The sequence below is a fragment of the Musa acuminata genome, chromosome BXJ3-6 (genome assembly GCF_036884655.1).
Source record: "Musa acuminata AAA Group cultivar baxijiao chromosome BXJ3-6, Cavendish_Baxijiao_AAA, whole genome shotgun sequence".
In the NCBI taxonomy this organism is placed as follows: Eukaryota; Viridiplantae; Streptophyta; class Magnoliopsida; order Zingiberales; family Musaceae; genus Musa; species Musa acuminata.
In genome coordinates this window covers 10,959,563-10,981,583 of record NC_088354.1, presented here as the reverse complement: position 1 = coordinate 10,981,583, position 22,021 = coordinate 10,959,563, and the positions used below count along the sequence as shown (strand labels likewise).

General features: G+C 38.8%; 4 protein-coding genes and 1 long non-coding RNA gene across 6 annotated transcripts; 4 read left to right on the top strand and 1 right to left on the bottom strand.

Annotated features, from left to right (window-relative positions):
• The first annotated feature begins 1,012 nt into the window (after positions 1-1,012).
• On the top strand, positions 1,013-6,011 carry LOC135640634 (uncharacterized). 2 transcript variants are annotated; one of them, XR_010497415.1, is made up of 6 exons: positions 1,014-1,265; positions 4,396-4,476; positions 4,572-4,621; positions 4,745-4,939; positions 5,016-5,420; positions 5,528-6,011. It is a non-coding gene; the product is annotated as an uncharacterized LOC135640634 (long non-coding RNA). The 2 variants fall into 2 exon arrangements; XR_010497414.1 differs by having other exon boundaries at positions 1,013-1,265; positions 4,396-4,621.
• LOC135640633 (transcription repressor MYB5-like) lies at positions 4,107-5,670 on the bottom strand. The gene is made up of 2 exons (XM_065155296.1): positions 5,099-5,670; positions 4,107-5,009 (listed from the first exon to the last, which is right to left on the bottom strand). The coding sequence occupies exons 1-2, from the start codon at positions 5,434-5,436 to the stop codon at positions 4,340-4,342; spliced, it is 1,008 nt and encodes a 335-aa protein (XP_065011368.1). The 5' UTR covers positions 5,437-5,670; the 3' UTR covers positions 4,107-4,339.
• Positions 6,012-8,315: 2,304 nt separating the features above from the next.
• Positions 8,316-11,398, top strand: LOC103987839 (transcription factor MYBS3). The gene is made up of 3 exons (XM_009406260.3): positions 8,316-8,761; positions 10,409-10,605; positions 10,711-11,398. Exons 1-3 carry the CDS (start codon positions 8,473-8,475, stop codon positions 11,221-11,223), a joined length of 999 nt encoding a protein of 332 aa, XP_009404535.2. The 5' UTR covers positions 8,316-8,472; the 3' UTR covers positions 11,224-11,398.
• A 3,108-nt stretch (positions 11,399-14,506) lies between these two features.
• On the top strand, positions 14,507-14,992 carry LOC103988418 (lachrymatory-factor synthase-like). Its single transcript, XM_009406949.3, has one exon. The coding sequence runs from the start codon at positions 14,507-14,509 to the stop codon at positions 14,990-14,992; it is 486 nt and encodes a 161-aa protein (XP_009405224.1).
• A 5,122-nt stretch (positions 14,993-20,114) lies between these two features.
• On the top strand, positions 20,115-20,892 carry LOC135641565 (lachrymatory-factor synthase-like). Its single transcript, XM_065157009.1, has one exon. It carries the CDS (start codon positions 20,248-20,250, stop codon positions 20,764-20,766), a length of 519 nt encoding a protein of 172 aa, XP_065013081.1. The 5' UTR covers positions 20,115-20,247; the 3' UTR covers positions 20,767-20,892.
• The last annotated feature ends 1,129 nt before the right edge of the window (positions 20,893-22,021 follow it).

Here is a 22,021-nt window from a genome sequence, read left to right as displayed (position 1 = left end):
AAACAAGGATCACATAAGTAATTGGACATCAGACTTATTATATTTCATATAATAATTATTATCCCATAGGATCTTTTATTATATTTAATATAATTAATCAGGATAAAATATTAGATTATTTTCATAATTTATCCACATGGATTATGAATTGGAATATAATTTAATAGTTTTATTATAAAGACCATTTGAATATATTTGAATTAAGAATTTAGCCCATAGGCAATTTTTATGTCATGAGATTCATATTTTTTGATATATTTCACATTAGTAAAACATGTAATTTAGACTATTAAGTCTCAAATTTTGACATAAACATGTTTGATTTTATACATTTTCTTAAATTATCAATTTTTTTGATATTCGATGTGATATTCCCGAACTTAGTTCTATCATATATACATATATATATATTTAACTGAAATTAAATTATTTAAAAAATGAGGATACCGAGAAAGTTGGAAATTCAAATATTTATGAAAGAAAACGTTGGATATTAGGATCATATTAAGAAAGAGAAAACAAATATATTTCGAATTTATGTGAGAGTACGTACAAAAAATTAGAGATTAAGTTGGAATTATTTAAATAGAAAAATAGTTCTTATATTTTAGTTATTTCATATGGCGAACAACTGTAGGCGTAGTCAATGACGTGATCCTCCTTTCAACACTAAAGTCAGGGCATTTGGTTCTATCATGGAGAAAATTGTCGAAGGGGATGAGAGAGAGAAGAGTCCTTTACACGGCCGGATGTTTTAGTGAGTGAAAGGAATATTAATTATTATGATTTGATAATGACATGACAAATAATTTGATCGAACCTCCATGACAAATACATCTAACAAATGAGTCTTTATCGGATGCGTGCAGGACAAAGCTTTGGGATTCGTGCGCATGCAGACGCGGAGACGTAGTTGGTGCGTCGCCCACTGACCTCAGGAAACATGGTTTGGAATGTTTGGTTGCAAGCTTCCTTTCACGAGTCCGATCGACAAGGGACCAATTCCTTCTATCTACCCGTCTTCACCACAATAAGATCCCAAATCCCAACTCCAGGATCGATCCCACATGACCTCCATCGCATTCTTACCTCCTACTCCCCCACCCACACTTGTTGTACTAAGATTCACTCATGCATGCAGTTGCACACGGCGTTCTTCGTTTTGCTTGTTAGATGCATGCCTCCTCCACAGGATGAGAACAGAAAGACGAAGGAATAAAGCTCAGCCATCGATCGAGCTGCTGCGGGAAGGAGTCGCTTCACAGGTCAGTAGTTTATGCCTAGATAGCTCTTCATGGTGTTTTGTTGCTCATGCATTCCATCGCTTCATCGTTCATCTTCATGGTGGTGTCGAGTAATGCTCGATCGTTTCAATGAATGATTCATGGTGGGTTTCCATACCATGAGAAGCTGCCATCATCAACGTGTGTTGTCATGCATTCATTCTTAGTCCATCAAACATGCAATTTATGATGGAAGATAGCAGGTCTACCCAAGAACAAGTCCTCTGCGTGTATGTAGATCTTCTACCTCGGCTTAATCACCAGACCCTGCTGTCTCCTTCCGTCTTTTATTTGTTTTCTTGTTCTTTTTGTGGCGTAGAAGAAGAGAGAGAGAGAGAGAGAGAGAGAGAGAGAGAGAGAGAGTCGTGTTCTTGAAGGAAAATAAGTCTGATGTTGATCTTTAATACAAGTCAACGCTATTATTGCATTGTTGGCCTTTAGTTGGGACTCAACTGGTGAAGAGTTCAGATCGTATCTCATTCCAATAACTTCTTTGGTATACAATCCACCTTTGGATTTGACAGTGCATCGCAACCTAAGAAATTGGATCTTACTTCTTACTTCTGAATCCACACACATGCATTGTCAAATCCAAATTAAAAGGGGTTCTTTAATCTCTTTCTACTTGGCTCATCTGTATCCTAAGCCTACATTTTTTGTGTTGGATTTTGACCAACCCAATCGAATCACCCACATGAAACACGACAATCTTGGATGGCATAATTTTCACAAGTAAACCTACAGTGCAGCGGTGTGGAATTCATAGACGCAACCACCGGTCAGACTTGAGTTAACCTAACAGTCTTTAAGACTAGGAATAGAATACCAAATGGTTTTCCGAAACAGCGGCGATGGATCGCTGAATCGGTCAAGTTTGAGGGTAGCAACATTGCAATGACCACCATAAATCTTCTCGACTGATGAAGGAATGTGTCTATATGGACTACAAATATAGATTTGATCTCACATCGGAAAGGGATATAGATTTAAATTGAAAATTATTATTAATTTGAACTTAAATATTTAAATATTTATTTGTACTCACAATAATGGTTTTTATATTAGTCCCACAAATAATCTAATGACTTGAAGGTTTGTTAGGTCACAACTTCGTCAAATTGTAATACTAACCTATATACAATTGTTAAGTTAGATTTTGTTTGTTCGAAGTTACGGTCGATTCGAATCTCAAGTTGGACTTCACTAATCCGATATGAACTATTGAAAATTACATTAGAGCATTCCTTACATTATCCCTCCGATACTTAAATTAGCAAGCTAATCAGACAAGTCATATTATTTCCAAGATCAAAGCTGTGTGTTTGGAATGCACTTGATAAACTCTTTTATAGTGAGTTCCAAGAGCCATTACTTCCGCACGATGTGCGGCTCATAGGAAATGTGGTATGTCGATCATAGGTGTAAGCATTGCTATTTTGCATCAATCCGAAATGAGATCGTGGTCAGATATGTGGCATCGATCAAATGATGAAGGGATAGTTGATTACTTGTCTAGGATTGATGTCATGGTGTCAATTACTTGGCACCATTGTGTCGACTACTTGACACTAAAATATTGGGCACCTCATTTTGCTCTAAAAATAATTAAATTGGGTGCATGTATCTGATAAATATAAAAGATATGAACACATTATGTACGACTAATTATACAGATTATCTAAAAGAAACATTTAATAAGTACAATGAATACATTGGAGAAAAAGGTAGAATTATATTCCTTCTAAACTATAATGAGTAAATCGAGGTAAGACACAACCACCATACCCAGTGCAAAAGCTTCTCTAATGTACTTCTGGTCTAAAACTCCTAACAGTTAAGACACAACAACAAAACCTTATGAATTAAGAAGATGTCTTGGAGACATCAAGCTTTGCTTGGATGAAATGTATACATACATTGAGCCCTAATGTAACACTTTTGTTTCATAGGAAGTGACTAATTGATAAGTTTATTACTTAGATTTAAATATTTTAGATTAATAGTTCAAGCTTAAGCTTAATAAGTTAATAAATCAGTTATTCCATTAGTTCAAATGATAAACTAGTAGGCGGAGTCGCCCATATCGAACCATCATATAATGATTTGACGAGTGTCATACTAATTTCTTCACACAATTATGATAGGCCTAATCATCCCATCATTTCCTTCAAAAAAAATAAATATGGAAGAAAACTATCAAAATACAGTACCCAGCATCTAAGTAGGGTTGATGCAGGTGCATTTTAGTTTATATATTATTTGAATAAATTTTATTAGTCTAGAGATATTTTGTATAAGTTTTTATGTGACAACATCTATTAAAAAATAAATAAATAAATACAAAAAAAGAAGAAATTAGATTCATTCTTGATTTGAAAATGAAAATTTTGATTGAAGATTCATCTTTATATAAATTAAAATTTATCAATCAATATCATCAAGATAGGAGGATTACACTTCAGAATTATAATCTTCTTCACGAGGAAGATATTATACATTTGATTTGATATGATTGTAATCTTTATTATTTCTGTATTCTTTTTATTTTAATACTTAAGCCTCTTTAAAAAAAGGTTGAAACATTATAATACATCAATCATAAATGGATCATTATTTATGAGGAATAATCCATAATTAATGGCTCAGCAGTGTGCTGTGTCTATCATGCAACATGTACTAAAACACATTAAAGGCTCAGATTCATGCATAGCTAGTCCCCTTCAAGAGAAAATGCATGCAAAAACATGTTCATAAATACATTGCTTCATGCACTATATATATACATATATATATATAGTGTGTGTGTGTGTGTGCAATGTTAGGGGAAGCAGCTGCCTGTTTGTTGAATGGCAAGCAAAATATATTTCGATTAACTGAATAAATACAATAAATTAAGTTGCATAAGAGAACCAAGAACTTAATTATTACAAACTCTAGTAAACATATCACTCGAGTTCATCTTCTTTGCTAGCAGTAATACTCATGATCAAACCCAAACTGCTACTCAAGTTCTTAGTTACACAACATAAATATATAGCTTCGTAATCTATAACCAATTAATACTTGCCTGCATGATCGGCAAACTGCTCGTGGACATCTTCCTCTATACCAGTCTGAGCCATAAGGTCATCTTCCCAAAAGGTTCCGAGTTCATACGCAGGAACCGAGGGCGCAGTGTAGGCATATGCTGCAGGTACCACTCTTTGGTTACTCCCATCGCTGTTATTGCTTCTGCTGATGTCGTTGTTGTTCTCGTCGTCGATTATGTCATTGTGCTGCGGCTGGAAGATGTCGTCGTTGATCAACGAGTCAAGGAAGGAGGAGAAGATGTCATCAGTGTAACACTCTATCCCTATCCCTCCATCTTCGCCGGCATCACATTTGCCTCCTTCTTGGTCTAATGGCTTATCAACAGCGCACTCGTTGTTCTTCCATCCATCACCATCGTCATTTTGCTGCAGGTTCAGCGTATCGGAGAAATTTTTCTGGGTATCCTCTGCTCGGAGGAGGGTGGGAGCGGTGCTGGGGATTGCGCTAGGGTTAGGGTTACGGTATAGCTGCGGTGAAATAGGCTGGTGGATGGCGTCAGCTACGGAAGTGGCCAGTGGTTTGTGGTTGCGGGGATCTATGCCTTGCCTGACGAGCTTTTTGCTGAGGTGGGTGTTCCAGTAGTTCTTGATCTCGTTATCTGTACGCCCAGGAATCCTCCCGGCTATCAAAGACCACCTGCAGGTAGAACAAGAAGATCAAATCGAAGGCACGACGAGGAAACCCTAGAGGTGGGGAGATCGAAGGGGTTGGTGGTGTTTGATGACCTGTTGCCGAGGAGGCGGTGGAGGCGAAGGATGAGGTCTTCCTCGTCGGGGGCGATGGGACCATGCTTGATGGAGGGACGGAGGTAGTTCATCCAGCGGAGGCGGCAGCTCTTGCCGCAGCGGAGGAGCCCGGCGCGCTTGGGCAGCGTCCGCCACCGCCCCTCCCCCTCCCGCCGCACGAAGCTCGCCAGCACCTCGTCCTCCTCCGACGTCCACGGACCCCTCTTCAGGCCCACTTTGCCGCAGCACGGCGTCGGCCCTCGTCGCTGCTTGTCCTCGACCTCCATCGCCGCCATCGTCGACGAGCCTGGAGCTGATGACTGTGAGGGCTTCCTCATCTCTCTCTATCTACTCTTTGCTGTGTCTCCTGGATCTGTCTCTCTCTCCCTCTTGCTCTCTTTTTTACTTCTGATCTCGAGCTTTCTTTAGGGCAAAGGATTACCTTCGGTGGTGTACCAATCAAACATGGTGGGAGCCACGAGGCCTGCGGCGTGGCGACCGCACCTGTATCAGCTAGCACAGTATCGAAGGAAGCGTAGTTGGCGACGAATCAGCTTTGACCTCAATCAACCTATTTATTATTATTATTATTATTATTATTATTATTATTATTATTATTTAGATTAAAAGTTCTAAGTAATTTAAGATATAAGGATCTTAATTTAGATATATCATAATCTTTTATTTCAAATTTGATAGATTTATAGCTCCGTGACATCGCCGTGACCCTTCCACACTTCCATTTGAAGTCAATGAGGTATGACTTCGTCCCTTTGTTGTAGCTTCAATCTGCCACAGAATCTGCAGTGAACAGGAGAAAGGTCGCCGAGGTCCTCGTGTCCACTTGATGGAGCTAATATGGATGATTGATGTACAGATGTTGGATCCATTGGGCCACATAGCAGCCTGAAAATTATCCTCGGCCTGAAAGGAAATAACTCCAATCTGATGTGTACATCAAACCGAGCATAAGAACAATTGATGCTAATAATACATGAGTGCTCTCATGATCAGACACCATGATATCCAATCTCTATAGCCACTGAATCTAATATGCTTCTGTCTGATGTCATGAAGCCTGAACCATTTGCCTGTTCTGGTGCAAACCAGTTTGCCCACTGGAACCAAAGTCAAAGACATGCATGTATGCGAAGAGGATGCGAAGAGGCTGGAGGTAATATATATCACACGGGAGAGACTAACCGATGATCTACTTGAGTGCCTAGCAATTGACGCCATGTTAACACTAGCCAATTTGGATTCGGATACCACAAAGGAGACTGGATGAACAACGGTCCAAGTTGTCTTCACGAGAGAGACTGGAATGATTGTGTGTGGCCTTCCATCATTTTGCATGTGAGAGAAATAGCTAGGAACACGTGTGACTGCCCTCATGGATCTTGCGGTGGAGGACTCTCTCTCTCTCTCTCTCTGTGCACCGTGAACTGGGTTCTCATGGCTCCCACTTCAAGATAATGTTCTCTTTCCATCCACAAGACTCTCATGGTCTTTCTTTATGAGGCTGCAGGTACTACCAACCTCTACCACCACCACTTCGGCTGCACAAGTCCTGCTCTTAGTTCTTCTCTCCGATTCCAAGCAGAGGTGTGGACAAAGAAGACCCCACTTTGGATTGCACATGGTTGGGTTATCGCACCGATGTGATCCACCCTACTGGCAAGTCCTTTTAGAAGGCTTTGCATGAGTCATCGTACCCTTTACATTAGTGCCCATTTTGCGTGACCATCTCAATTTACACCCCACCAATTATTACTCCAGGAAACATCAACTCGTACTTGCCAAAGAATTTTATGTGGGAAGGACATGGACGGCTGCGGGTGTCTCTTCCCTTCTTCCCATTCACTTCGTGGCTAAGGAATCTGTTCCTCCCGAATGAGGCCACAAATTGACAGGATATGGTGTTTTACTTTTGCGTCATGCTTTGGTACATTGCATGTCAAATTGGATATGCTGCGTCGATGAATCTTATTTTCATGACAGGATATGGTGTTTTATTTACCTCACTAAATGCTAAAAAGTCGGCACTAAACACATAAATAGTAATGATATGGATAATTTTATCACATACCAGGTTATTAGTCACGGAAATAGATACCTAATTAGAATTTTGAGTCATTCCTCAATCTGCATGCATTAATGGCTAGCGACATAACACAGCAATTCTTCCTATTAAACGAAGGAAAGGAAGGCCATTTCTTATTTGTACCAAAGAAGAAATGGAATATGATCACAGGGCGATAGCTCCGAGAGTCGTTCGACTGTATCCCATCTTAATTTTCTTGTCTCATCAGGATCATTAGAGGACAAAAGGATAGAAAAATATTTCTATTATCATGATCAGTCAGTTAACTTGATCGTATCTTCAATTAATCGAAGCTACTCACGACTCACGCTAGGGGACCCTATACACTCATTCCATAGTATAATTTATATATATATCCCTCTCGCTCGCACTAACCTAAGTGTTGGAGAGGTCAAGCCAGGAGGCCCTCGGGTGTCGACCTGTCATGCAGATCCGTTAGCACCCAGGAGATAATCTTACTATGGGAAGGTGACTCGATGGGCGGGAAAGGATATATAGCTAAAAAAGCCTCAATCAGCTTCCCCAACAAGCGACCTTTCATGCGAACCTCTTGCATTGATTTGCTATGTCAACAACCTACATCAGTATAGAGGAGATACAAGAATGGACCTACACTTCCGATAGTAAACCAACTGGGTCGACTCACTGGTCAATGATATTCATGACATAATCAAGTAACAAATCAAAAATAATAATACTTCATGTACCAAAAATAGATGATAATTATAGCCATTTGCTATGGAATATGTTAATTATCCATCGAAAACAATAGTCAAGGACCTTGGCGAAGACCAGGTCAACGGCTTTGGTTGGTTTAGCTCTCCCCAGCCTCACATTCCTAATCAAGTCAACCGAACAGCGCAAATGTAATCCACCGAGAGATATCATGAGATTTATTGTCCGCGATCGCTTAATGTGGCCCAAAATAAGTAGGCACGATCACGTGAGCGGCATCATATGATCCACATAATTTTGGACAGTGGTGATGGTTCACGAAATGGACGGCCGAGCTTTCCCCGCTCGCCCCGGAGTCTCGGCTTTCTCGTAATTATGGTCAATAATGCGGGGAGTTATAAAGGCAAGTTAGAGGTTGCCTTCTGGTTTGCGTGCTTCCAATAACCGATACAGCGTTTACCGAGACGCAGCAGACGCGACGAGATTTTGCTGCTGGTTCGCTCGATCGCTCGCTCTTCGGGAGGCGTGGGAGTGGTGGAGGCGCGGCCTCGAAGGGCTCCGGCCATTGAGCGGTTGCGGAGGCGGGCGGGGCGAGATGACGAGGCGGTGCTCGCACTGCAGTAACAACGGGCACAACTCCCGCACGTGCCCGGCGCGCGGGGCCGGCGTGCGGCTATTCGGGGTGCGCCTGACGGACGGCGTGGGGACGATGAAGAAGAGCGCCAGCATGGGGTGCCTCTCCTCGGCGGCCGCCCTATCGACCGTCGGCGCGTCCCCATCCGCAGATCCGGCCGGTGACCACCCCGACGCCGCCGCCGCTGCGTCCGGGTATGCCTCCGATGACCCCGCCCACAGCTCCTGTTCTTCCGTTTCCCGCAAGAAAGGTCCGATTTTTCCCCTAAAGTTTTGATTTATTTTATTGTTTCTGAATGATTATTCTTGAAAGATCGTCATTTTCGTCCTCTGTCATCGTCTGCTGTCGAATCTGTTGCCGCTAATGTGTGCATGTCTCTGTTTCTGTGAGATCACTACACATGTCATCAAACTTCTTCATTAATTATTTTTCTTCTGATTTTTTCTCTTAAAATAGAGATCTTTTGTTATACCTCTGAGAATCTAAGTCTACTACATAGAAAATCTGACAGATCAGATGTCCTCTAGAGAATCAAGATTTTTATTTTGTTAAGGATGTAAATGATTCTATCTGTTTGTTCTACTGTGCAATTATGAGATGCATTTAAGGAATTAATTTTTGACTGAGATTGCTTTCTCATAGAAGCTTGATAGATATTGTTTACTGCCAGTATCTAGTGATCTGGCTTTCCTTGTATGCATTGGTGGTGTGGAACTGGCCAATTTTGTCAACAACATTAAGGGTGGCCCCTTAGAATGGCATCCCCTGAGTTTAGTGATTGATAGTCCGATGAAATATGGTCCACTGGGTATATTTTCATTTTGTGGTGGAACTGATGGAAGAGTCTTAATCAATGGGCCAATAGCTTTACATTTGATGGAATGCGCGTGACATCATGTTTACCTAGGAGTTCTCTTCTTTACTATCCTGGTCAAACTGTTATGTCCATCTCATTTTTGGACAGCTTGTGATTTCTCGTGATCATCCATTATATTCTTCACTGCGTTATTCTGTTCTGAGAATTTCCAGATATCATTTTTATTTTCATTTATTACTGCCCATATTTTAATGTGGTTGTTATCATGCTTGGCTTGGCAGACCATTACTTGCTTGGAAAAGAATAAGCAAATTCTCATGGGTTCAATTAATTACTGCTTCTCTTATAAGATATTTAATTTATTTTCTTTACGATGAATTGAAAGATAGTTCTGAGGCTAAAAGCAACCTCTTTAGACCGATAATATAAAATCCTATGAATCATAAGCTTAATCTAACCACCAAGTCAAGTTCAATATTCTTGGATGGTCTCTGGTCGATTGTCAATGTTTTCATCAAAATGTAGATCATCAACAATCTTAGCTTTGTCTAATGTGATCCTTTTTTCTTCTGAATGTATCGTTTTATCCAAGTAGGTGTAGTGCCACTTGGATCTTGTGCAGCTTACTCGATTTGCTTATAGATTGGCTTATTCCTTATCTTATAAATGCATAGTCGGTCAGTAGTAGTCTTATCATCAATGATGATAATCTTGGAAGCTTTATTGTCGAATATCTGGTAGCTATTTTTGGCTTGGGATGTGAGATGAATACACAATTTTCTCTAATAAATTAGAAAAACTAATTATTTTTTCTCGGATTGAACGATTTTATTCACTTATATTCAGTTTTTTGTGATCATTTCCTTCAAAGGTGAGTCGGGACTATGTTGTACTAGGTGGTTTAGATTTGTTATGGCTTGTTCTAGTTGATATGATGATGCCCATGAACTGAAGTTTATTGCTCACTGTCAATTGACCAATTTTCTTTGGCACGAATTGATCTTTGGCCAAAAATATGAATTTTTACATCTAAATTCAGTTCATTGTTACCCACATACAACCAATGAATTGGATTTGCAGGTGTTCCTTGGACCGAAGAAGAGCATCGGATGTTCTTGCTGGGTCTTCAGAAACTGGGAAAAGGTGATTGGCGTGGAATAGCTCGGAACTTTGTTGTGTCTAGGACTCCAACGCAGGTTGCAAGTCACGCCCAGAAGTATTTCATTCGACAGAGTAATTCATCGAGAAGGAAGAGGCGCTCTAGCTTATTTGACATGGTCCCTAAAATTTTCTTTCTTCAGTTGCACTCATATTCGACTTCTTTTGGATGATAGGCTACAAAAAATTTCATTCCTTAATTATTTTCTGTTCCTCTTATGCAGCCAATTGAGCAGATCCCAATCCATGAAGAACAGTTCATGGCCCATGCTCCTCCTGATGAACTCGAGAACCTAACTTTGCAACCCAACGAGCAACAAGGAGCCGAGCTTTTGGAAACTTCAACGGCCAAATATGCTTCAGAACCAAGCGCTAGCATCCCATATATAAACTCAATCACAATGGTACCAACATTCTACCCTGCTTTCATACCAGTGCCTATACCAATTTGGCCTCCCAATCTTGGTACCATGATAAAGGAGGAAGAGATGAGTGGAACTCATGAGATCTTAAAGCCGGTTCCAGTAGTCCCAAAGGAGTCACTGAATGTCGAGGAGGTTGTCGGCATGTCTAAGCTGAGCATCGGTGATGGCCATGACAGCTGCACGGACCCATCTGCGCTCTCCCTCAAATTGGTAGGATCCTCTATGTCGAGCCCATCTGCGTTTCATGTTAACTCTTCTGTTGTCCTGCCCGATCTGAACCAGAGTAATGGCAGCCCCATCCATGCAGTCTAAGGCTTAGAAGCTGGGAGGATGCATCCAATCTCACTATCATACTATTTCTGTTGTCAACTCTTCCCTTCTCTCTGCATTGAGCTCTAGATGACCCATTCTTGTAACAAGCTAGTTGCATAATGTTCTAGTTTCTTGCATCTTGTTAATAGTTGAAATAAAATTCTTATTACCGTAAGGCATCTTTTGTTGATCAAGGTTCTATGAATAAGTTGATGTCGAAGAAACACGATTACAAATTGCCATTACTTTAAGCTGGTAAGATCAACATATGGGGTTGCAACTATTTTCATCAAATCTGGTGCATATCTTTGTGTAAATTATTCATCTAATATTATACTAATCAAAATCAAAGCCTACAACCGATCTGATTCTACCGCCTTGGATGATATCTCTTTGAGTTCCAAGGTCATTTGTTGTGATCATGGCCATAGTGTTTGAATATTAAATCGAATTTTATGATTTAATAGGATTTCGATCTTGGAGTCTTAGTCATGATAGGTTCTTATCATAGTTGGAGTGTCTTGGGTTTAACCTTTTACAAAATAAAGGGCCAACGCAATATTTTATACATATAATTAAAAGGAGAAATTAGATAGAGCCAAAAGAAGCGTAGAGATTCAAAGATTTGTATGATAAGTTTTTAGTTTCGAATTGAGTTCTTTATTATCATTAGTTTATGATTTCTCAATGTCCATCACATTCTGAGATTTTTCGCTTCTCGAGAGATTTAGGATAGGTAGAGACGAATGGATGGGCGCGAGAAGGCCCCCGCGTGGTGGGTGCTACCACTGTGATGGTGGTGGAAGCCCCCCGCGTGGTTGGTGCTGTCACTGTGACGGTGGTGGTGGAAGGTCACGATGTAGCATCTCAGGGCATTTCTGAGGTGCTTTCGCTCTTATGTGTCACGATAATTATACAGGATTCAACGCCGGCGTGTACAACTGAGCTGTAACGAAGAGTCAGTGCTCAGTGATATCTGCAAGCTCAACAAATCTATTTTAGATTGCACATGTATAACGAGAAGGAAATGAAAAGGATGAACTATGAGGAAGAAGAGAAAAGGAGGAAGAGAGTGGCAAGCTAAGAAAGAGGACGTCTTCTTCACTTAGTGGCTTAACCTGCCTACCACCGGTCCATGTCGGAGACTCCGTGCGATAGGCACATCACCCATATCTTGTCAGGCCATGCTTGTATCGTTGTACAAGAGAATAGGACACAACAGAGCACGCCATCGTGCTTGTTCTTCTCAGGTCTTGTCCCTTTCAACGAGACGCATGAAATTGGCACCATCTGCTGGTTATGTTGTTCAATCTTCCAAAAGGACGATAAATCCTGGATATGTTTTCTTGTCATCTCGTAGTTCTTGCGTAGGGCAAAGATGGTGGACGAATGCGTTGGTGCTGTCCAACGTATGCCTCCCTCATCGGTAGGTTTTCCTGCTCCTTGTTTTCCATTGACATAACCTGCAATGTCATGTAAACCACGTACAGAAAATCAGATCAAAGACGAACATGCAGAAATCATCGCATGAAATGTGTTGATAATGATGGGGATATAAAGCGGAATAACCTTTGTATATGAATAAATACTAGCAGACCATGATATGCAGCGAAATTAAATGAAATCATAATCAAATAGAACATTAAGATATACGTGGAAAACCCCTCCAATGTGAAGGGTAAAAACTATGGGACAAGCTAAAGATAATCACAATCTCTTTCCCTAAACTCTAGCGACAATCACAATAGAACAACTGGGATACAAGGATCACGTCACTGTCCACGATATCTAAAACATTCCCAAGTAATCACAGTAAGAGTCTACTATAGATTTGATCTAACATGAGATGAGAACACTGCTAGATGATTGAGAACAGTCTCTCTGCGTTGTTCTTGTTTTCTTCCCTTTCTTTTTTTTGTTTTTCTGTCTTTTTCTTCTCCTCTTTGCTGTTGCGAAGATCACCACGTTATCTTTTTCTGTTCAAAAACGTAGTCACCTCCGTGTCAAAACGCAGCCATCACACCCTCTTATATTGATTTAGGGTTAGGTTAAAAGGGGGTGTGGGCTGAATAAGAAAGATACTCTTTCGGAGAACTCCTGCATTGTTATCGGTCCCAATCTTGATGGAGATGTCATACGATGAAATGTGTTGCTCCAAAGTGGTGTGTTCGGTTTACGTTATGTTACGTGACGCCTCGATTTTGAAGGTTTTCATCGGATTCAGATCAGATGATGCATTACAGCTACAGAACTTCTCGGTAACAACACATCTTTAGCTTCCGCCAACACAACTAAGAAAAGACTCCGAATTAATCTTTAAGGCACCGTCAACCAGGCTAAGATGCTGTCCGCTGACGGTAAACGCAAGAAGACGGTCTGTTCAGACAACAAAACTTTCAGTGCACGAGCATCAAAATCATTGGAAGAACCGATCTCGATTGGTTTCCTGAGAACTTTATCCTGTTCGAAGCAGAGCTTCTTGGCTTCAGATGAGCTATCAAGAATGGAACCTCCGGCAACAAAGCGTCAGACCAAACTGACAAGACTTCTACCAGTGCTAAGTTGGTCTGCTATCAAATGCTTCCTCTCGAAATCCTGCGCGGAGGACGAATTCCGAGATCGTTACGTGGATGCACGTGCAGCGGCAATAAGAGAAGAGGTGTCAGAGGAGACCCGTCGATGACGGACGACTGCGATGGCTTTCCTCGTTGAAGTCCACAAAGCTTAGAAAAGATGTTTCAGCGGCCTTTTCTTCCTCAGATTTTGGCGTTACAGCGTCAACCACATGCAGATCGGCATTATGGTGACCTTATTTCTACCCAAAAATGTTGGATCATATATAGTTTTAATTTCTCATGTATTAATCTCATGATATTACTGGTCCAACACCTAAGATCTAAAATGAAACCAATGTGAAAATAAAAAGGTAAGATGATACTATTAAAATTCTCAAGATCTTTAAACTTAATTACTCTTGATTTAAAAGAATATTATGATGTCTTAAACTAAGATAATATTATTATATATATATATATTTATTTTTAAATATTCAAACTAAGATTAAAAACTATTCAAATGATCCTTTAGGAAAAGATTTAATAAAAGGATCCATGATCATGAAAATTACTCTCACTATGTTTCGAGAATCTTCAAATGATTCTTTGGAACAGTCATCACAAACTAGATCCTCACCAACAGAGTGACTAAAACGTTGTACACGTGCCCTGGAACATCTTCTCTCTATATATACCGAGCTCCGACATGTCCCCCTTACGGCTTAACCATGGAACAGTGGGAAGGCAAAGCCTCGGCCAAGCTCCCCACCACCAAGGCTGACGAAGCCTGGTCCCTCCTCTCCAGCTTCTGTAGCCTTCACTTGTGGCTCCCAGGACTGGTGGAAACATGCCGGAAGATAGCCGGCGCCGAAGGCCAACCCGGCTGCGTTCGCTACTGCGCCAGCCCTCCCGGCGACGACGGCAAGCCGGTCATCTGGGCCTACGAGGAGCTGCTGGCTTTCGACCCGGCGCGGCGGTGCTTCGAGTACGAAGTGGCCGACAACAACATAGGGTTGAAGCGGTACGTCGCGACGTTCAAGGTGCTTCTGCCGCCGTCGAACGGGGAGGGCGGGTGCCAACTCGAGTGGTCGTTCCACTGCGATCCGGTCAGTGGTTGGACGGAAGACAGCCTCGCCGCTTTCCTGCAGACCGGTATCGATGCCATGGCCAAGAAAGTGGAAGAAGCACCGAAAGTTCCACTGTATATGATATGAAGCGCTGCCATACTATCGCTGCCCTTCGGAAATATGAATGATGATGTGTCATTCTATTAGTCAGCATATACTCAATATGCATATCAATAATAATATATTATTCTGTCTCTTATAAGTTAATATAAGTTTTAAGCCACTTTCGATATGGATTAAATTGAAATATTACGATCGATGAAAAGATATTGCAACAGTAATTTCATTAACGAACTAAACAAGTTTAGTGTACATTATGTGGGAATCGACAAGAACAAGCCATATTTTGGCACCTATGTGACATTACTACAGAGTGGGAGAAAAAGTCTGGTGACCCACTCTTTGCATAGAACATGTGACGAAGGATGGATGGAAGACGGTCTTTCCCCTTTCAACTCTTATCCTCATGTCGAATCATAGTTTCGACAATACCTTCGCAAAAATTTCATACGATCATGTAATATCATACGCTTGATAGTGATGGTGTCATGTGTATTGTCGATTAATGAGTTGGCCTGATTGATCCATTATCAAAAGTGTAGGTTCATTCAAGTGTCTCTTTCTAGCTAATGTGAGAGGCTCGATGAGGTGAGACTATATAGGTTATTCAGTCGGGAGCCATTATGATGACCCAGTTTATAATGACTGGTTAGTTAGATTGAGATCTTCTTTGTTGTAAGATTCCTCTCTGAGAGTTGGATCGTTTGAGTGTCTTCGAACAACCGACGATCCTACATGATAGGTTGATGTTGGGGGTTGAAGATGATAGTGTAAGCTATATGATTGAGTTAGTATATAGATAGTCCCCACTCGGGATAACTTCATGAGTTCCTTTTTACTACATGAGATAAGATCAGGTTCACCGTATGATCATTCTAGTCTATGATCTTGATAAGCATATCGAAATGTACTGCATCATCATTTTAGGACGGGGGATTTAGAGTCTTGCTTAAAAATTGACTTTTGTGATAAATGAATTGGTACGGGACAAAATCGTCCCTATCAGTTAGCAATGTTGCAAATTTCTCGTGTTCGAGTGATTTTATCGACCAATCATTTACTTCCATGCTTGATTTGACAAAGCATACATTGGACACACAACGAGAGGTTGTAAACTTCTATTTGGCTTGTGGAGAGTTGCTTGTCGGAATTGTTTTGTACTTATGGATAATATCCAAGCGAGACGTGGAGCTTCATCTGCTGCTTCTTTTGATTTCCTTCGGAGCATGTTCTGACCACAGGTTGTGGTATTAAAAAGTTAAAATGTATTTTTTAAAATTATAAATTAATAACTTATTTTTTAAACAAGACAAGATAGAATTATAGAGATAATTTCTTAGTTTAAAAAGTTAAAATATATTTAAAAAATTTAAATTAATATCTTATTTTTTAAATAAGATTAAATAGAGTTATAAGGATTAAGTACTCTTGTATTTCATATTTATAAGTAGATGGTGTTTATATGTGTGGATTCATTCAAGTCAATAGAACTAAAATCTAATAGTCATTCAAGATATGTAAATATTTTTTTAAAAAAAATAATATATTTTTTTTTCTTTTATTTGATTTGATTTGATTTAATCTTTGGCTAGTAGTAGTTTGTTATTACTATTTGAAAAAGGGTTACACTTAGCATGTGATCTCTCCCTTTCTTTGTATGGTATTAGAGCCACAAGTGTGGTAATTTATGTTTCAAGATCTCCTCGATGAAGAAGATAACTTTTTTCGACTATGAAATATTATAATTGAGTTGATAGATTTGATATTGAACATCTTAATCAGATTTGTGAGATGTAGTTGGTGGCAATGCAACAGCAACACCGATGGAGATGCTATAAAAAGATGCTATAAAATTGAATTTACATTAAAGAGATTTATTTCTCATTATCTCTTTTAACACATTATTCATTACAAATCAGCTTCAAAGATTTGGATCGTTTTTTATGCATTGCTTGATAAAAAGAATATGGCTTGGCTTCAGTATTTGGAGAATGATTAGATAAATATTATCCAAGGTGACCTCTCAATTTCTCAATATTTTTTTAAGATTAAAAATTTATATTCAGAGATATTATTCTTAGATCTAGATGAGCCTATTTCTGATATATAAATAAAATATTATATTATTTATGATCTTCGAAAATAATATATGTCTTATATTACATCTATTCAAAGATGGATCCAACAATTATCCTTAGGAGAGTTTTTTGTGCTATGTTCATATCCTAGATTTAAAGAGAAGCAAGTTAGATGTTAAGGTCAAGAAATGTATCTTTATTTACTATAATGAAAATAAGAAATATTGAAAATACATGGATTCACAAATACAGCGGTACGTGATATCTCGAGATGTTGTGTTTAATGAAATTTCTTATTATTATCCTTCAAAAGTAATTTTTTTTAAAAATATCAATTATAATAATGAAAGTGAGTTTCTTTTGTTATCTAATGCTCTTATAGATTTTGGTTCATTTTCTTTCTCATATGTATCTACTCATGTTATTTCTTTATGACCAATGATGGAGCACAACAATTGGGGGGTAATGATATTCATAAAGAAAAAAAAATAATATTCAAAATATAAAAAGGAACAATTGTCAAGCCGTCAAGCCAGTACATTATAGAGATAGAGATAGAGATAATGTAAGCATATATTATTATTTTTTCTGAACCAATTAATAATCTTGAGCCTACTCCTTTTAATGAAGCTAAAGGTGTTAAGATGTGGGAGGATACTATGAATAAGAAATGAATGCTCTTCATAAAAATAAAACTTAGGATTTTATATCAAAGCCTGCAAATGTAGATCTAATTATTTACAAATGGGTCTCTAAGGTGAAATGTAAGTCAGATAGAAGTATAGATCATTATAAGACAAGACTTATTGTAAAAGGGTTTTTTAAAAAATATGAAGAAGATTATGAGAAAACCTTTAATCTTGTAGCCAAGATGACATCTATTAGGATAGTGACTACTCTAGTAGTTAATCTTAAATGGAAGCTTTGACAACTTGATATTAAGAATACTTTCCTATATAGTGAAATTGACAATGATATTTATATGAAACAACAAGTAAAATATGTTTTTATTTTTAAACCAAATTATATTTGTAATCTCAAGAAAACTCTTTATGGGTTAAAGCAAACTCCTATAGCATATCAAAAAATTACTCAATATTTATATTTTTATGATTATTTTTCTTCAAATTCAGATCCTATCTTATTTATTAAAAAACAAGGAAGCTTACATATTACTGTTCCTCTATATGTTGATGATATGATCATCACCGGTCATGATGAAATAGATATTTCAAAGTTTCATTGTAATCTTTCTCTTGATGTATATTTATCTCTGAAACAAGTTATGCAGGAAAAATTGTTGAAAGGTTTATAATTAATAAAAGTAAGAAGGTTTCTAAGACGGGAAGATTCTTTCTGATGCTCGATCTTTTCGTACTCTTATTAGTGGTCTCATTTACTTAATAATTATAAGATTAGATATTGTAATTTTACTTAGTCTTGTAAGTCATTTTATGCAATCTTGAAAGAAGCCACATGTTGAAGCAGTAAAGAGAATTTTAAAATATGTAAATTCTACCCTTAATTTGAGATTATTTTATAAGAAAGATATACATCTTGAATTGCATGGTTATGCAAATGCTGATTTGGGAGGTGATTTAGATAATTGTAGATCTACTTTTGGCTATAGATTTTTTTTTTTAATGATTTTGCTTGCATCTCATGGTGCAGCAAGAAATAACAATTGATCTCTCTTTAGATAACTGAAGCAAAATACAAGGCTTCATTTGCTGCTTAAGAATATATATGGTTAAGACGTCTATTTGAGGATGTATTTTATCAAATTAACAAACCAACTATTTTATAGAGTGATAATCAAAGTATCCTAAAATTGGCTACAAATCCAATTTATCATACAATAACCAAACATATTAAAATTAAATATTATTTTATCTAAAAAAGATACTTTAACAAGTCATTAAGGTCATGAAGATCAAAAGTAAAGACAATGTAGCAAATATTTTTACTAAATCTCTTTCTAAAGGACCATTTAAGGATCTTCAAAGCAAGATGAGACTTATCTCCAAAAATATACTTTAAGGGGGAGTGCTAAGAAGTTAAAGTGTATTTTGGAAGATCACAAATTAATGTCTTACCTTTTAGATAAGATTAAATAGAGTTAGGGATAAGGAATTCTTAGTTTAAAAAGTTAAAATATATTTTGAAAGATCTCAAATTGATGTCTTATGTTTTAAATAAGATTAAATAGAATTATAGAGATTATAAAATTTTGTTTTTCACATCTATAAATATGTGGCATGTATAGACCCAGATCCGTATTCAAGCTAATAGGGCTGAAGTCTAAGAGTTGTTCAAGATTTGTAAGTTTTTTTCTTATTGAGAAGTTCAATATAGTTATTTTTTTCGCCTTAGTTTTTTCTTCTTTTATTTTATGTTAGTAGCACCTTATTACTATTATTTGAGAAAGGTTTAAATTTGCATGTGATCACTCCCTTTCTTCACATGTGGTGCACACAAAAGGAGCTAGAAACTAATAATTATAGCTTTTGGACTTGCAAATATTTTTATTTTCATGAATAGCAGTCAAGCTTAGATCACAAGCTAAGTTTTTTTGAACTTTGAATGGTTTTGTAAAAAAAGTATATTTTCTAATTTTTTAAAAAAATATTTTTTGCTTTTATTTTGTTTTCAAATGACCTCATTTAATCCAGTAAATATATATTTATCGTTGGTGGCCTTCCTCCCATCGTGAGGTATCATCGTCTTTCATCATATCGATCGTTGATCTTTTATCAAGATCGATGATCAAAATAAATTAAGCGGGTCAAAAGTGACGATACGATATACGATTATACATGATGATGAAAAATATTTATAAAATTATAAAAATAAAAATATCAGAAAAAAAAAACAGTATATACCTTCCGCAAGAAATCCAAATTGATATATTTTTTTTTCTTTTTTCCATTAGAGAAGTTGATTGACACATACCGTCCATGTGTAGACAAACAATGCCCTCTAGTAAATCCTATTCATGACGAGCTCATGCGTCGTTAAGATCGTTCTTTACTTTAGTCTTAATCTTGGTTAGTGTGTCCAAAATGGACTCTGCGATGTGGTCCTCAGATGCAGTCGAGAAAGATTCCATGTGGTTGATTAGCACCATCGGTGCTCTCTTCCTCTTTATGCACAGAGGAGGCAGCAGGCGAACTCCTCCTGCACCGGCTTCCCAGGGCTCTTGCGATGGAGCAATGCCAAGTGGAGGGGTGGGAAGGCAAAGCCTCCGCCAAGCTCCCCAGCACCAAGGCTGACGAAGCCTGGTCCCTCCTCTCCAGCTTCTGCAGCATTCACCTGTGGTTCCCTTCGATCGACTGCCGTATGATCGCGGGCGCCGAAGGGCAACCCGGCTGCGTCCGCTACTGCACCAGCCCTCCCGGCGACGACGGTAGCGATGCGGCCTTCTGGGCGGCGGAGGAACTGCTGGCGTTCGACCCCGTCGGCCGGAGTTACAGCTACAAGGTGACGGAGAACAACATGGGGTTCGGCCGCTACGTCGCGACGTTGAGAGCGGTGCCGCTGCCAGGCGACGAGCGCGGGTGCGAGCTGCAGTGGACGTTCGACTGCGACCCGTTGCCGGCGTGGACGAAGGAGGGCCTCGTTGCGTATCTGCAGGTTAACCTGGACGGCATCGCCAAGCGAGTGGAAGACGCCGTGCGAACTGCCGCTTCCGCTGCTCTCAGTAATACTCAGGCCAGTGAATGAGATCAAGCTCTGATATGTGGTTTCCTGTTGCATTAGAACATCCTTTGCATTCCCAGAATAAAGTTCTATGCCTGTAGCATCCTCCCTTGTCACCGGAATATGATTAATGGAGGGATCTTAGAGAGAGATTTGGGGGCAAGCAGATCGACTGTAATCTTTCTATAGATGTTGCGAAATGGGGATCAGATTCTCGAAACAAATCACACCAGTAATCGCCTTTCTTTCTTTTGTCTTTTAATGAATTAGAGGCATCCACAGGATCTGAAGCTCAAACGAAAAGCCATCAAGAGCCCCCTCAGTTACCACGAGATGAGACCTCTTCTCCTCAGCATCAGATACACACAAGCTTTTTGTTGGGATGAGATAAATCGCTTTCAGAACCGAACAGGGGGCGTGTCCCTGACTCGGAAGCTTGTCATCTGCCGCCAAGGACGGTCGTCGTTCTTGCCTTACTGATAAGCACCTGCCTGCCGATTTGTCGCGTTTTGGACTCCTCGAGAAGGAGAAGAGACCACAGATAGGCTTACCTCTGATGTCGTGATGTTTGATGCTTTTGGTAACTCTGTTCCGTCCATCCTACCATTCGACTTTATATATCATATCCGTCCATATATAAATTTTATGTAATCGAATACATAATCTACTGAATTGGATGATTAATAAAACACTATGTGAGGAACATCGAGGAGCAAAACTGATAGCACAAAGATTGTCATCCTGTAATGGAGCCAAAGTTTGGCAGAGTGTGCTTCTTTGTCATCACTGTTACAGTAAATACTTTGGAGATCAGAAAGCCCCACGTCATTCTGTGTGGAGATGGCTCTGTGCATCACCCAATCTGTTAATACAAAGTGTGTGGAAGCAAGAATTCATCGAATTGTTACACCAATCATATATATATATATATATATATATATGTATATATATTACTACTAGAATATGAATCTTATATCACGGTTCAAAATTTTCGTCATCAACATTATGATCAAAGAGTTAGGAAGAAAGACAGACACCTTCAGGACCTTGGAAATCATAGTTGACAAAAGAGAAGCTCAACATCTTTTCTTAGCTCTTGACAAAACGAGAAAACAGAACATAAATATTTAATACATGGATGGAGGTTAAATGATGTGTTACTACTGAGGTAGAGCCATCAAAGACTCCACGCTCTATTACTGCCATCCAACGAAGTTATAAATAAAATATTTAATATAAAAAATAAAATATTTAATGTGTATATTCATATCTGATTTTA